This window comes from Solanum verrucosum, unplaced genomic scaffold (assembly GCF_900185275.1).
Source record: "Solanum verrucosum unplaced genomic scaffold, falcon-dt-bn FXZP01000261.1, whole genome shotgun sequence".
In the NCBI taxonomy this organism is placed as follows: Eukaryota; Viridiplantae; Streptophyta; class Magnoliopsida; order Solanales; family Solanaceae; genus Solanum; species Solanum verrucosum.
The window spans coordinates 5,255,140-5,271,093 of record NW_026019969.1 but is presented as its reverse complement, the minus strand read 5'-3'; the positions used below and the strand labels follow the sequence as shown (position 1 = coordinate 5,271,093).

General features: G+C 33.9%; 1 protein-coding gene across 1 annotated transcript; it reads right to left on the bottom strand.

Moving 5' to 3' along the window:
• Positions 1-183: 183 nt before the first annotated feature.
• On the bottom strand, positions 184-11,900 carry LOC125816010 (branched-chain-amino-acid aminotransferase-like protein 1). Its single transcript, XM_049495597.1, has 19 exons — positions 11,632-11,900; positions 11,007-11,105; positions 10,756-10,827; positions 9,842-9,934; positions 9,403-9,540; positions 8,370-8,428; positions 8,023-8,125; positions 7,322-7,513; positions 7,112-7,212; positions 5,638-5,692; positions 5,437-5,523; positions 5,228-5,279; positions 4,695-4,780; positions 3,358-3,411; positions 2,705-2,788; positions 2,339-2,410; positions 2,145-2,225; positions 699-734; positions 184-344 (listed from the first exon to the last, which is right to left on the bottom strand). The coding sequence occupies exons 1-19, from the start codon at positions 11,710-11,712 to the stop codon at positions 216-218; spliced, it is 1,674 nt and encodes a 557-aa protein (XP_049351554.1). The 5' UTR covers positions 11,713-11,900; the 3' UTR covers positions 184-215.
• Between the last annotated feature and the right edge of the window lie 4,054 nt (positions 11,901-15,954).

Genomic DNA, 15,954 nt, shown 5'->3' with positions numbered 1-15,954 from the left:
GATGGAAGAACACCCCTTCTCCAGCTATGTTGTATCGAGACACCTGAAAATTGCATACATAGGAACAGGTTAAAAGTAGCAAAGAGGACTTCTTTTTTCACAGCCTAAATTGGTGAAAAAGAAAAATCAAACTAATGCACAACCACAAAAAGACCTTGATAACCAAAAAAATGAAAGGTAAAATTGAAGGTGAGAAGAACCTGGAAACTATATATTTAGCTCTTCTCATAGGTTGGTATGGGCACTCCTGAATCTTTTGAGAGATTCTTGTAAGCATTTTGTAATCTCAGTGTTATAGGTCCTACTCGACCATCACCAACTATACGTCCATCAATTTTGACAACCTGTCCATGCAACGAACAAGATAGTCCCTCAGTATGATAGTAAACCAGCACGAATAAGTTAAACACCAGAATACTCAGTGTCATCATGTCAATGGTAAGATTCAGATTTTCAGCTCAGAGAATTGAACACATTTTTGAGTGTTGATAGATTTATTTATGACCTGCAGACTCAAAATAATCTACTTTGACAGGCCAAAATTATGTGAATTAGGATTGACCCCAATTGAAAACCAAGCCAAGGATCCTCAGGTGAACATATTTATTCAATGGTTAAAGGAAACAGTTGCAATTCTGTATGACTGAGTCAGCCACATGACACTAAAGTTTTAATTCAATTCAAGACTTTTAACCTACCGGGCTCAGCTCCCCCATAGTTCCTGTTGTCCACACCTACAGGAGGTGAAAGATTCATATTAGAGGAAGCAAAAACAGAAAAATGGCGAGACAACCAACGGTGGTGGTGATGGTCGAGTCATACTTCACTAGTGACAGTAAAAATGAAAATGAGAAGCTTCGTCTTAACACAAACATTTTTCAACACTAGATAGCAACAAACAACTAAAACCAAAGAAGAAGGCATCTCTAAAACAAGTAGTATCACAAATAATGGAACGGAAGAAGCATAATTGTGTAGGAATTAACTTTGCAAAAGGTGTTCTCGAAGCACACAATATATGCCCTCAAATTACAGACTGAAGAGTTGGACTGCAAAAATATCCTTATTACTTCGGGTCAGTGAGAAAACAAGAAAGTGGGCATCTTTATGCATAATGATCGCATGGACCAAAGAGTGGGAAAACTAAACTTTCCTGAAAATGCTTAGAACATCTTTAATTCAGTAATGTCAAGCGTAAGAATCACGAAGCTCGTATTCTGTATATTAATGAATTCAAAAAAGGAATCCACATTTAAACCAAATGAGATGAGAGTCTCAATAATAGTTGATATGGAATGGTTAGTCCCTTCATGATTCATGATACATACATTTAGTGCAGTGATTACCTAGTCCATCACTACAATATACACACAATTTTCAAAGTCGAATCTAAAACAAATATAGAAACCTCATTTAACAAATAATAAATATTTACTTTCGACTTTTTTTTCCAGGTCAATGATATTGTCTTGATAAGAAAATAAAATCATTGACTTGGATAAGATAAGGTTGGAAGCAAAACACTGGGCATAAGGAGTTTGTAGAAGTTGTTGGTATGAAGAATAAATATTGAAATAAGTGAATTTACCCCTAAATAGATATAACCTCTTTTTATCTATTTGTATTTGTAGTTACACTAGTTTTGGCACAGAGATGCACAATAAAGAGGTTTTCATCTGATTTTTATATTCAAAAAAACAGCCGCTAGCTTCCTCAATATGGGGGTGGGGGTTGTTGTGACAGTAGGCATAATGATAGATTATCGGTGCTACCCCAAACATTATTGCCTTACTGCTGCTCTATTCAATTTTAGAGATGCAGTAGATGCTTAAAAAGGTATTCAAGCTGAAGTAAAGTTTGTCAGGAATGGTTTCTCCAGAAAATGGAGTAGGTTGAGTTGTGTGATAAGGAGGACGCATACACTAAATGCTCCGAAAACCATATTCAAGCTAGGTGGAATACTTCCACCTTGTGTTAAAATCCTTCATTTCATAATTTCTCAGGCAGCTTCCTTAGACACATTTACAAGCAACATAATTGACAATGTCTGCAGCTCATCTTTAAGACAAAAAAGGTTGTTAGGTAATGCCTGAAACAAATTTTCTAGGTTTTCAAAGAACAAATGCATAGTTTAGAGTATACACCTCATCAGCAGTGTGAAATTCTGATAAGCTAATTCGTCGCTCCTCTAAAGCTAAACTTTCCTTCAGCACAAGCTCCATGACCTGCAAAATATATTGTTGATCATCAAGCAGATAACTCTAAAAATTTATCACTTCATCAAAGACTAAAAGGGGGAGAGAGGGAAAGAAATAAGAAGAGATCTTCTAAAACTTACTGTTGCTCTAGTTATGCCAGGAAGGCAATAATCAGAATGAGGTGTCACCACACGCCCTTTCTTCACTAAGAACTGCAAAGGGTAAAATCATATATTTTATCAAAGATAGGAGAAACACAAGATCTGATGGTTGGTAATAAAGTAAAAGAAAAAAAAATGCTCAAACCATTGCAATGAACTAAATGACCACAGAATTGTGTGAGAATGTGCTTTTGAGTTTTGTGGTTATACCACCAAACACAGGCAGATATTACAGAATAAAAGAGGAGTCTGTTGGAAAGGACATGCAATGACCTTCCTTAAAGTGTGGGTTGCCTCCTGAGGGATAGAAATGGGGAACCTCAAGGAGGAGGTAAATGAGCTTACTATATTTGTAGCATTAGTTTCTGACACATAGCCATCTTTATCAAGCATGATTGCATCATCAGCCCCAGCATTATTACCTTCTATCTGCACCAGAGGAGAAATTGCTGTCAATTACAGCCAGGTGGATGCACACAAATCATACAGTGTGGTAGTATGACAAAGACAAGAAACAAATGCAATTTCTAAGGAATGCCTGGCCTTCACCAAACTGGAGTTGCTTTTGTATTTCCACATAGTATAATGATCACAATTTTGAATTGTCAAGAAGCAGTTGTCCAGCTACTAAACCATAGAACAATTCTTCCATCATCCCAGTTCACTGTTGATGTCCAATTTTTTTAGTTACATTGATATTTCTGATTGGCATTTAAACATTCCATAATCTTAATTAGGGAGTGGGATAAACATTTCACTTACTTCCAGCTGATCCAACAAAATTTTAGCTGCATAACCAATCAATTTGACTCTAAAAATGAAATTGCTATAATTTCTTAATATAAAGTATTTAAAATGCAGAGGGTGAGATAAGAATCTGCAAGCAGACATAAAACTGAAGAACTATCAATATGAATTTCTGGATCACAATTACGACTTCCTCACAATAGAAAGATTATGTAAATACTCATTGTATTGATTTGCATAGAGAAAAATACCTTTGCAAGAATGTTGTTGAGAAGGTTGTTATGGTGAATCTTTGAATCCAAATTCTGCAAGGGAAACAACAAGTTGTTACTTTAAGACAAGAGATACCCCAAACACAATTTTATTAACAGTGATCAAAAGCTCAGAGTAACATGAACTTCATTGTCTTTTCACTTAAAAGATAGTTCAAGGAATTATGTATCGCTTTCCTCAATCTTTGGTTTTAAGATAGTAGCAGCAACAGAAAAGCAAGTTATTCCACATCATTAACTAGGAAGCATAGAACACTTAGATACCTTAACCAAGGATTAAATATAAATCATGAGAAGAAATTACAATCCTTGGCCAACATCATCTTGTGGGGTAATGGACATGGTTGGGAAGGAAGAACATTAATCATGGTTTTATTCTCAGCAACACATCACCATCCTTACTTGGACTCAGTATCAAGTTTGTTCTAAAGGTACTCTAGAACAAGGTACTGATAAAGCTAATAGAGAATGATTTTTTAAAATTGGCTCAAGTCTTGATAGAAGAGCCCAATGAAGGAATTTGGAAGTACAGGATCCACATGATGGTGTTAAAGTCTAAATTAACTGAAAACAGAGGAGAGTAACACAGTGTCAGATTTTCTATCCTTCTTTTATTTTTCCTTAATTTCAGGCAAACGGAAGTTCCTCAGGATACCTCAACATAATCATGCTTTATGATAGCTATCTCGACTGTAACTGACAAAATGTCAAGTTGTCACTCACCATTTTAAGAAATGATCACTATTAACATGCACTGTACTGTTAAATAAAGTTAAAGACCAATGAGAGGATGAGCAACCAACTCCAGTAGAGAAAACAAGAAGCACAAAAAACCGTCTTTTCTAAATTATAAGAGATAAACAATTAAGAGAGAAATTGTTTCACCAGATATGGAGCCCTGATATTTGCACTTGAAGATGCTACTGAGTAGAAATCTGATTCTGGTTTATTACAAATAATTAAGCATAGAAGAAGAAATGTGAAAAAATAATAATCTGGTGTAGTATACAGGATATAATCGAATTGCAACTATATGATAGAGGTTTTTTAAAAAAAAAAACTCAAGGCCTTTCCTAAAGTTTCAGGGTAAACCCTCCCCCTCCCTGCAGTAAAACAAACAAAGGATCAGGGGAATGCTGAGGTATCAACAAAACCACAACTTCCCTCAAAGATGATCTGAACACTTGAATAAGAATCTCTAGATGAATGGAAATTGTTTTAGCAATAAGGATAAAAACGAAATGACTTTTTATGCCAAAAAAGGGGGCAAGGAAAAGGCATAAAATTACTAGGTTCAACTAGAAGAAATATCTTACATTTGGTGAATTACGACGAGTGGTTGCCGTCACTAACATTAAGCCCTTTTCATTGTCATAGACTGGAGGTTTCCATTCAGCAAGAACTACAAAAAAGGGTATAATAAAAATATGAGAAAGGAGGACGGCAAATAAGAGTTATAGCTACACCAGTAAAGTACAGAAAGTGGACATTTAGTATTTTAGTGTATTTTCTTTTACTTTTTATTGACATTGAAAATTCAAGGATGGTGTTAATCTATTTCTTTGGTATATCTCTTTTCCAGACTATTCATCACCAAGTACACAGAGAGAGAAATGCAGTCCAGGAAAAAGGTTTGCTGACTAGTTCGAAACATTCTTAATTCAGACAACTTCAGGCAACTGTAACTTGGATATAAGAACTCATAAACAAGAGTAGTTCATAATAAAACAATTTTCATGCTTACAAGATGACAGTGTAGGCTGAACCCTGACATTGTTCATGCCGAGGAACAATGAAAGAGTATACGAAGTAGGCATTCAGACAACAAAAAACATAGAAGACAACTTACCAATTAAAGTACATCCATAACGATTGAATGACGGGCTCATTCCTGAGGTTACCTAATGATAAGAACATGAGAAATTCGAAGGCCAGAGTGAAAGAGAACTAGAATTAAAAACATAATATGACCTAATGTCCAGGCATGCATTTATATCAGATTCCAAAACAACGACTGAATATGAGAATAGATAGAGTAATAGCAATTATGTAGATTACCTTTTTACCACGTGTCAAAGTTAGTCGGATATGTGCATTATCAAACATTCCATTTCTTAAAAGAGTCCTGAAAATAGCTTCTTTCACCTACATATTCTTGCATCAAGTCACAAGTTCAACAAATTATACTACATATTGTAATGTAGAAATCAAAAGCTTAGAGGACCTAGACCCAAACAGGGAATTGCCACAGCATTTTACCTCTTCGCGAGTTGGTACATTGCTGAAAGCTAGTGCTTTCGCAGAGTCGAACATCCTGAGAAAAGGAAACTTAAATGTAAATTTAGAGCAAGAAAAAGCATTTTATAATTACGGCACATTATTCTGTGATTCAGATCAAAGAAGCTAAATCGTTTCAAAACTGATATTCATTTAACTTTATCTTCACTGATTAATCCTATGTCATTTCATATTATGGAGGCAGAATAGGTCGTTACATTGAAAAATTCTTACCATTAGGACTTGCAACTCATTTGCATAATTTTCCCTATCTGGTGTGTTTGCATTACACATGAAGGCGTGTTTTGATAAATTTGATTTTCAAGTTATGCAAAGCATTATCTTTGCTTTGGAGTTACTCATTCACAGGGAGTTGCATCCATGCTTCATCTTCTTTTACACATTTGATGTTATTTTCTTTGATTATGCCCCTTCATTATAATGTCCATGCAAAACCATCCAAGCCTAATATTTTCCCTCTAAATTTTACATCAAGACGCCAACTTAATCAGTTAATTCTCTTCACAACAGTTAAATCTGATCCTGTCTATAGGTTCAAGTCAGTGCAGGTTTCCTATCTTGTAACCACCTCTGAACAGTTTGATCTGGATCTCTCATAGCCCTACATAAACATAAATGATTATGCCTCAAATTCCTATTCTGCAAAAATCTTGTAATCCACTGTCTGACACTTGTTGATCTTTCATTATGTAGAGCCTGATCCTAAATCTTATGCAGAGGAAGCATCTCATGTCCAAGTATCTTACCATAATGATGAGGTATAAATTTGATGATACACAACAAAAGTGGAAGATATTTTACAACCTATCTTGTGCTGAAATTAATTGGTGATTCTTTGTTGTTAGTATTACATTGATACTTATCCAGATAGACTTAAAGCCCATGAAGCGACAAAGTACATTGTTTAGAAACTTCCTCCAGTAGCAAAAGAGAGGACTTAACCTGTGGTTTGTGAACTGTTCCTTTTTTCTTTTTCAATGTACTTTTGTTCTTACCTGTATACTCTCATCATTTACAACATCAGTTGGACCTCCATAAACGAAGCCCAGGTAGTATACTCTCACTGTGCCATTGAAAAAAGCAATGGCACCCAAAAGGATTATTCTAATTTGTACAAAAATATGTTGCTGCTAGCAAATTAACCAAATTACTGGTGTTACTGGAACAATCAATGGGGAAAAAGAGTAGAGCCATCTGAATGATCGTTACAATAGTTAGACCATGAAAAGAAAGAAATATTGGTTGCACCGCCGCCTGTCAGTAGGTGAAAACTATTCAAGTCGACCAATATTTAGGGGCTTTGATGTGTAGGGGGGAAATAATGAAAGGCAAAGAGAATAAATAGATAGCTTGATGACAATGGTCTCACCTCATACAATCCACATCTTATATCTGACTAATGGTGACTAATTTAGCACTAGTTGTTGTCACTTACCTATCTAAATGCTCCTCAAGCTTAAATACCTTTCCGCCGTACACTCGAAGCCCCTCCCAAACTCCATCACCACCTTGGACAATTGAATCAAATACTGAAACCTAGAAAATGTCTTGCAGTGATCAAAAATTGAGAGCTAGTTGAGCAGGAGAGCAGAAAGAACAGAAATTATTCGAATATCATTCTTGGTAAACTACGTTACCATTTTACCTTCGCAGTCTCACGAGGCACAATCTCATCACCAACCCATGCAAGCAGCTTCTCATTAGCAGGAACAGGAAGACTAGGATGAGGTAAAGTTGAGTTCAGGTAATTAGAAGAAGATCGTCTAGCATGACGTTTAAGCATGTTGTAAAAGGGTAGGCTTTGCTCCAACATATCATACAATGATGTTGGAAATGGCTGAAAATTTTTAGAAGGAAAAACTATGAGCAAATGTCTTTCACGTGACATTTAGCTTTATTCATGATTATTTAGAATGTTCTAGGAAAGAAACAAGCTGCCAGCAAAATCAAAACAATTTAAGACTGAGTAACAACAAACAGGTTCAACTTTCATGGGATTAATTTTGAACAAAAACACATCGCGCTGCACATGCAAAAACAACAGGTGACTGGTAAGCGTGGGACATGAAAGAGACTTTGTTTAAATAGTTTTCTCCATTTCAAATTCACTCGGCACAATATATCTCCGCCAATAAGGATAATATGTGAGCTGTGGATAATCCCCGGAAAAAGAATTCATATGCAATCATACTTGATAATACAAACTGAAGTAAAGAGTGTCCGTCTTCTTTATTTTGTAACCTGATGGCACTAAAGATGAGTTTCTAAATGCCACTATAATACTCTGTTTAATCATTAAAGTTTTTGCATAACCAAATAGTAATCAAGGATCTGTGAACCGTATACCATAGGGTATTTCTTTGCTGGAGAAAAACCTGTTGATTTATGCACACTTTTATACCACCATGGTGCCCAGATGCCATCAAATGGTTTCGGTCCAGCTTCCCACCTGAAAACTCCAACGATCTTGAGATTTAGGTATAGTTGCAGTTGTTTAACTCCAGAGAGATGATTTTCTAAGGTAACATAATCTCATTAATATGGTAAATTTTCCGCATACAAAAAAGTATTACCAAAAAGTAGAGTCTACACAAAATATGGCTGTCTAAAGAATAGAAAATCTTCTAGTGTGGTGACTCCAGATAGATTATTGTCAACAACTTGTTAAAAGTTCTAGCACGAATTTAGCTTACCTGAGCATTGAATCTTGAAATGGAATGTCAAGGTCTTCACAAAGGCCACGCAGGGTCGCCTGCAGAAAGACAATTAGCAGAGAATTCTTAAAAATGCTAAGTTGTGAACTTTATAAGCAACTAGACAAGTAATCAAGACACTCAATCCTGTGATCATTCCTCATGTAAGAGTTGGGGGAAGGTATTTTAACTATCTTTTCTTTTTCATTTCTCTTTCAGTTGGTGTAACAGACTGCCATGTTTAAAACAAAATGAAACAGGAAATTGAGGGGGAAAAGTTGAACCAGATAAAGGAGACTGGACATTGCACTAACTGCACTAGAATTAGTGCTATACAATACTTTTATAAATGAGGTCTTAACATTTATTCAATAGAAGCTGACCCTACCAGTCATAGTTGGTGAGACACTAAGCCTGACCCCTACGCTTTAGTTCATATGAATCAAGTTGCACATAGAAGGCTCTCACAGCAAACCAACTGATAGCATAAACACAAATTAGGCCTTAGCTTATTATAATGAAAACACATGATAAGTTGTGTTACCATATAAGCACAATAGCTTAAAATTTCACATTCATAACAGTTCCTTTCCTCTTTTTCGACAAATTAAGGTTTTTGTGTTACTCCAACAGTGTTCTTATTCATAAATACCTATATATCTACACAGAGAAGGAATACCACTGAATACAGTGGTAAAATGACTAAGCAGACACAATGAAGTTGTGACAGGACCCTAATGAGCAGCCATTGCTATAATTCTTAAACCATCTATGAAAATGTTTGCACTGGCAACTCCGTAAGTCAGTGCAAAGCAATAATCAGTTATTACATGTTACTGCACGACTAGAATAGCTGTGATTGAAACCATAATTTCAGTAATTTGGGCATCACTGGGCAAAGGACCATATCTATCTAGTATCTAAGTTTGTCAACATTCCCAACTAGGATGAGCAGAACCAAGAACCATACTTTCATAAACCAGTAATGAAAGGGGATTATGCTTCAAACTGAATAATGCTACTGGAAATGAACCTCGGGATTTTCTCGAAGATCTGCAGCATCAATAACTGGTGGGGGTCTTCCTGATTCAGATAACTCACTGTATACGGAGACCAGCTCTGCCAACCCCAGCTCAAGAAATGATGGAGGTACAACCTTCTCAAAGGATGGCTACCAACATAGCACATGTAAGTTAAATTTGTTAAAAGCAGAAATAACATTTTCTACATCAAATAGAAAATGAAAATTAATAAAATATAAAATAAACAGAGAAATATAAGATGAGCAATGCCACAAGGTAATGAACCTGCTGCTAGTGATGCATCGGTATTGAGATTTTCCATTAATTTGCTTACTTGGTACGTTGACAAAAGAACATAATTTTTTTTATAAAAAAAAAACAGACTGAATAAATTAGAAACTTATAACCAACCCATCAGTAACAAGAGTCAAGACTTGAACTTATATTTACCAAGATATCAAGGGGATTCCTTATCAGTATGAAGTGCTTTCCTCTTTTCATCAATTCATTTGTCAAACCTGGCACACGTTGTTTAGCTATATGCTGCGAGAAGGAAGAAGGAATAGTGAGAAAATTTGAATTAATAATCTAATTACAGATCTCTATGACCAAAACTGTCTACAGCACTATGTAGTGCTCGAAACCTATCAAAGACCAGACCCTTGAAACTCAGTGTTTGACCCACAATGTTAAATGCTTGTTTGCAGGCTTGCAGTTGTCTAGACAACTTATTGGTTCTTCATCTTATTCGTCAGAAAACTCAAGCCAAAGTTGTCAAGCAATAGCAAGCATTCCTATATAACTATTAATTTACTTTATATAAAATTTCTGGCATAAGGGTGTGTTTTACCATTTAAAAAAAAATCATAATCATAGTAAAGAACTCAAGTCTTACACAAAATCCACAATTTGCTAGCATTAGACAGCACCGGTACCTAGAAACAGTGTTAGTTCATGCTCCTTCCAACTACTCTTTGATGAACAATCACAAAATGATGGAGCTTTGGGAGAAACCAGTACTGAGAGGAGAACACATAGTCAAAATTATCTTGAATACCCTTCCGACGTAACACTCAGTTCCTAACTCTCAATCATACAAATCGTATGGTGCCTAAGTTGTCACAACTGTTATCTGAGTTTTAGCAGCAAGCAGACACATTTCCAACATTTTTCTACAAGTAAATAAAATTCATCTTGATGTTCCTTGTCCTCTGATATCGAGTTAGAAGACTATGAATATGAATGAATCTCTCTTAGAAACGTAAGAACGATAAAACCCAACAAGGCTGGTAAAGACCAAATCATAACTTCTAGTGCATTCATAACTTTATTCATAAATAGAGCTATGATGCTTGCTTGATTACCTTACAGTAGCGATACTTCTTTACTCCTGCACCGAAGATGACCTCTTTCACCACCTTATTTCCATCATTCTCCTGCTTATTTCATATAAAAGTTACTCTAATCCAAGATACAGAGAGCGCATTGCCATACATTATGTAACCATATTGAAAAGAATCAAGATTGCTATACTAGGTATCAAAATTGCAACTCAGCACGAATGACAAAACTGGAAAAGGATGGGAATCATGAATGTGGTACTCATCTTACATACCATTTCGGATCGAAGTTGTTCCTTGTAAGGTCTATCCACTCCAGTGACTCGCAAAAAATTTGCATACAGTGGTTCATCAAGAACTTCGATGTCATTTCTCTGTAACAAAAGAAAATACTCTTATGCCAAAGGGCATGTACCATCAAAATAACACTATATACGCTAGTTAATCAAACAAAGGCATAGGTGTCGAGACTGCTTAGGATTCTTAACCATCTAATCAAGCAAATAGAAATTACGTAGGAGCATTATTTTCGCTGGAAAGAGGAATCATATATATTCACAGAAAATCAGGATTATCAAACAGGCATTCCGAAGACTACAGAGCAATTATTTGCTATTGCACTGTTAGGTGACATGCAAGATCAACTTTCCAAACCCCACTTCCATCATCCTCTTATTGAAGGGAATGGGGATTTGAGAAGCATCATTATATCAAGATTCATGAACATAAATCATTCTAGTGTAAGATAAAGTCAACCAAATCAAGAAATCCAAGAATCTCATGATTTTTCAAGAACCACTTCAAAATTTTCAAGAACCCCATCTCACACAGAGAAAAAAATAGAATCTTTTTCCCCTCTGATTCATCAAGAATAATGGTAAACAAAAGAATACTCCTCACCTGGGAAAAAGAGTACATGAGGCTGGTGCTTAGGGACCTTGGTGCAGACCAAGAATGTATCACCTCAATTTCTTCTCCCATTATTCAAGATTCAAGAATTGCACAACTTGGTTTTGTGAGTTTGAGAGATTCAAGAATGTATCACCTAAATGTTATGTTTCTTGAAGTTGGCAGCAACAACACCAGTAGACTAGTGGGTGAAGAGGACAAGAAAGGATAACGACAATTTGTACACTATATAGTATGTCCTTACCCAAAAAGTAATAAACAAAAACTTTATACGTCTCGTCATTAGTTTGATCTGCTTTAAATATGAGAAGTTGAAACACGCCAGCCGTGGAGGTTCTTTTATAGTAAAAAATACTTTTATTTAAGGGATACATTATTGAAGGAAAAAATGGCGCCCCATTAATCCAATATATAATTTTTGCACTTATACTACTATATAACAGCATTTAGGGAGAACGGAGTATATGTTGACTTATCACTACTAACTCATGGAGATCGATAAATAAACTAGATAACATTTTGTTTCTACCAACCTTCTATCTTAATACACAACATTCCCTCTTTCCTATAGTATTCTCTCCATTTTATATTAATTGAATTGTTGAAGTGCTTCACACCCTTTAAGAAAAGAAGATTAAGACATAAATTATATATAACTTTCCATTTTTACCCTTATTAATTATTGTCAAATTTATGATTAAAATAGCTAAACATTAATTAATAACTAATTCCAATACTAACTAATGAAGGGTAAAATTGGAAGAACATTTTAAAAGTAGTCTAGAAAATTAAACAATTAAGTTAATTTGAAAAATGATAAATGTCTCAACAATTCAATTAATATGAAATGGATGGAGTATTAGTTATGTCTTCAGTAATATGAGTTTGTCCCATATTATCTAATCAACTCTCCCCAATACGTTTTCGACATATCCTTACCCCTATTTTGTAGCCCTATAACCAAACCTTTGACACCTCCTCATTGAAGCATCATTAATTTTATAGTATAATAATTTCAAATATTTTAGTCATCGTTCTCTTTTTCCTATCTCATATCTCTTAGTATGATTTAAAAAATTAGTAGTAATAAAATAACTTTATTAGTGTAATGATGTAAAAAAGAAAAAAAAAGTTTGAGACGTATTGTAAAAAATTTAAATTTAAATAGAAAAAATAAAGGTGCTTTCTTCTATTATCGGAATGTAACTAATGAATAGGATAAACTAATTAATGGAACGTGGATTTGGTCGTTTGGTATATACGAAATTATTGGATTTAAATTAAAAAGAATTGATTTTTTCTTATTTTTGGTACAATATCTTATTTTGAGTGTTTTAAGAAATTCAATACTGAAATACATAAATAGCTCATACAACACATATTAAGATTATAAGCATATCATATTTGACATCCACACCAAAAAATTAGCCCATCTCATTAACATTATCACCAATTTATTAAATCAATTAGAGATATCAAAATAAGTACTAATATTATTCTCTTATCGTTGCTTTACGAATCCCAATGAAATGTTATGATAATGAGAAATTAAATCTTTAAATTGTCTTTAAAAAATTTTCCCTCAAAGTAAAAGATCAGTCAAATTTAGATAATTTTATTCAATTCAATTACGATTTCTTTTGGTATAGTTTCCTAATTTATTTATTTATTTATTTCAGAACATATAATAATACAATTTAAAAGTTCATGACCCCACATGATTTTTGTTCAGTATATTTTTCATTTTTCAAAAGATTTTTTTTATAATTCTCTATCCAAATGGAATTATCAAATTAAAAGGAGAAAAAATAAATTAAGTTAGATTTTTATTTAATAAAATATTAGTTATCACTTCAAGAACTCGAATACCGAAACATAAATATAAAAGCATATCCTATCGACTGACGTAACTCAGAAGTCAGAAAGTTGCTTAGCACTTTACGTATTCCATTTGTTCTAATATAAATCCAATTATCTCAATTAATTGCTTTTGTTTCACGCTAAATTTGTAAGATGCTTTATTACTTATTGTAATTAATTATAGGCAGCTGATTAGATAATGTCAAATGCTGTCATGTATGATTAACTAGTTTTTGGGAACGCGCTTTGTGCGTGTAACTCGTATTAATGGGTATATTATTTTATTTTTTAAATAAATACTATTAAAACTATGATTTGAGTTTTTTTTTATAAAATATGTCTAATGAGGTTTTTTACTGAGTGATTGTACTGAGATAATAATATAAGAAGTTAATAAAATAAACTCTATTTATAAGTCAAAAAATAAGCTTGTAAAGCAAAAAGAAAAAGATAACAACTATCTAAATTAAATTTCTCGATAGTGTTAAAAGTTTTTTTTTTGTTGGTAGAATAATGTTAGAAGATCAAAAGATTGCATGAGATTAATCCTCTGCAAATCGTAGTGCAATATTAATGTTTCTTCAATTAAAAGCTTGAGAGGAGATTATTTCCTTTTTGTATAAAAAATGGTGTAAGGTTAACTTTGAGTGAAAGGAAAACAAAACCTTTCAATTTTTTTACTTTGTCTTTTGAATCTCCTGATAATTATAATGAATGTGTTCAAATTATTATATTATTTTTTTATCCACAAGCACTTTAAACTAATTAGTTAATTATAAATATTTAATGTTGACACCCAATTTTGGACCTCCACAATATATATTAATTATCGAGCTTCTTCAATTTCAAATGATTTAAAATAATTAGTTTTATAAAATTAAAAATATATATATTAGCAAGTTATTTTAACTAGTTTTGACTCTTTTTTTTATATAATTTTTAGATAATATATTTATTTTACATAATTATGTATATAATTGGTATATTTTATGATTATTTGAAAATCGTCTCAAAAAGATTTTGTTTTAATTAAATAGTTGGTTAATTAGTTTAGTCATATAGTGGTTAATATTTTTTGAATTAATTAGTTTATAATTAAATTAATTATTTTATTTCATTAAGATTGAGAAGCTCGATAGTCTAATTATATTAATTCGTCTTGTTATTAGTCAAACTTATCCTAATTAATTATGTTTGGCTACATCTGTAATTTCCAATTGGCCATCATTTAAATTCATATGGCCATAGCCTAGTCCAAATCTAACCAATTGGATTTTATCCTTAACCCATTTAAAAGACCAAATTTTGAGCCCATTCCAGGCCCAATTCTTTCACCAATCAGCAACCCACCCAACTCAATTCCTAATCCGACCCGTTCCAGTTCTTTTCTCTAAAAAAAAATCCAAGCAGCAACACGCTGCAATGAACAACAATATGCGTACACCACCCCACCCCTACGCGTTCTTCCTCACGCGTACAACCCAGAAAATCCAGCAAATCAAATGAAATCCAGCCAGAAAGAATCGATGAAACTTCAGCAAAAATCGAGCCCAGCTTCAATGCTCCAGCAGTCGCGTGCGATCCCAATAGCCCACGCCAGACACCTTTGTCGTCTTCTCCCAGCATCTTCCTCGTTGCAACAGCAGAAAAAAGTACTTGCTGAAATCTCCATTAATGGAGATTGAGAATATGCAGAATTGCAAAGAGAAAAACAGAGGATAAGAGAAGAGAAAAGAGCATTGTATTGAAATCAATGAATTTTTTGTTACATTGAAAGTTAGCTTTTATAATTGTAGTTCAATATCTATTTATAGACTATAGTATTGTAACTACTTTCATAACTAACTATAGAAGCTTCTAGAACCTTTCTAACAACTCTAACAACTCTAACTAACTCACACCATATAGCTTGTTCAATCTCCTAAACTGATCAATACTCCCCCTCAAGCTTTATGGTTGAAACACATTCTTCATTCCAAATTTGCTCAACAAACTGGTGTGTTGTATCTTGCTCAGACTTTTAGTTAGTAGATCAGCTAGTTGGTCCTTAGTGTTTATGTGTTGAGTTTTCAGCATGCCTTCGCAAATTCTTTCTCGAACAAAATGACAATCAATGTCAAAATATTTTGTACTTTCATGAAAGATGGGGTTAGTTGCAATCTGGATGGCTGTCTTGCTATCACAAATCATATTTACTGGTGTTGTTATCTTGACCCCCAACTCTTTGTACCTATCAACCAAGTTATCTCAATTGTACATGTTGCCATGCTACTGAACTCAGCTTCAGCGGAACTCCTTGAAACTGTCTCTTGTTTCTTTGATTTCCAATAAATAAGTCATTCACCAAATTTAATCAAGTAGCTTATAATTGATCTTCTAGTTTCCATACATGCTCCCCAGTCAGAGTCACAGTAAGTTGTGAGTTTAGAAGTGTCTCCTGCAGGCATTAACAAG

Excerpts from the sequence above, each read along its gene's own strand:
- LOC125816010 (XM_049495597.1), bottom strand. The coding sequence starts at position 11,712 with ATGGGAGAAGAAATTGAGGTGATACATTCTTGGTCTGCACCAAGGTCC. Across the intron at positions 9,541-9,841 it reads GGAATCCCCTTGATATCTTG|CCATCCTTTGAGAAGGTTGT; the intron begins GTAAATATAAGT and ends CTATGTTGGTAG. Across the intron at positions 735-2,144 it reads AATTTCACACTGCTGATGAG|GTGTGGACAACAGGAACTAT; the intron begins GTGTATACTCTA and ends CACCTCCTGTAG.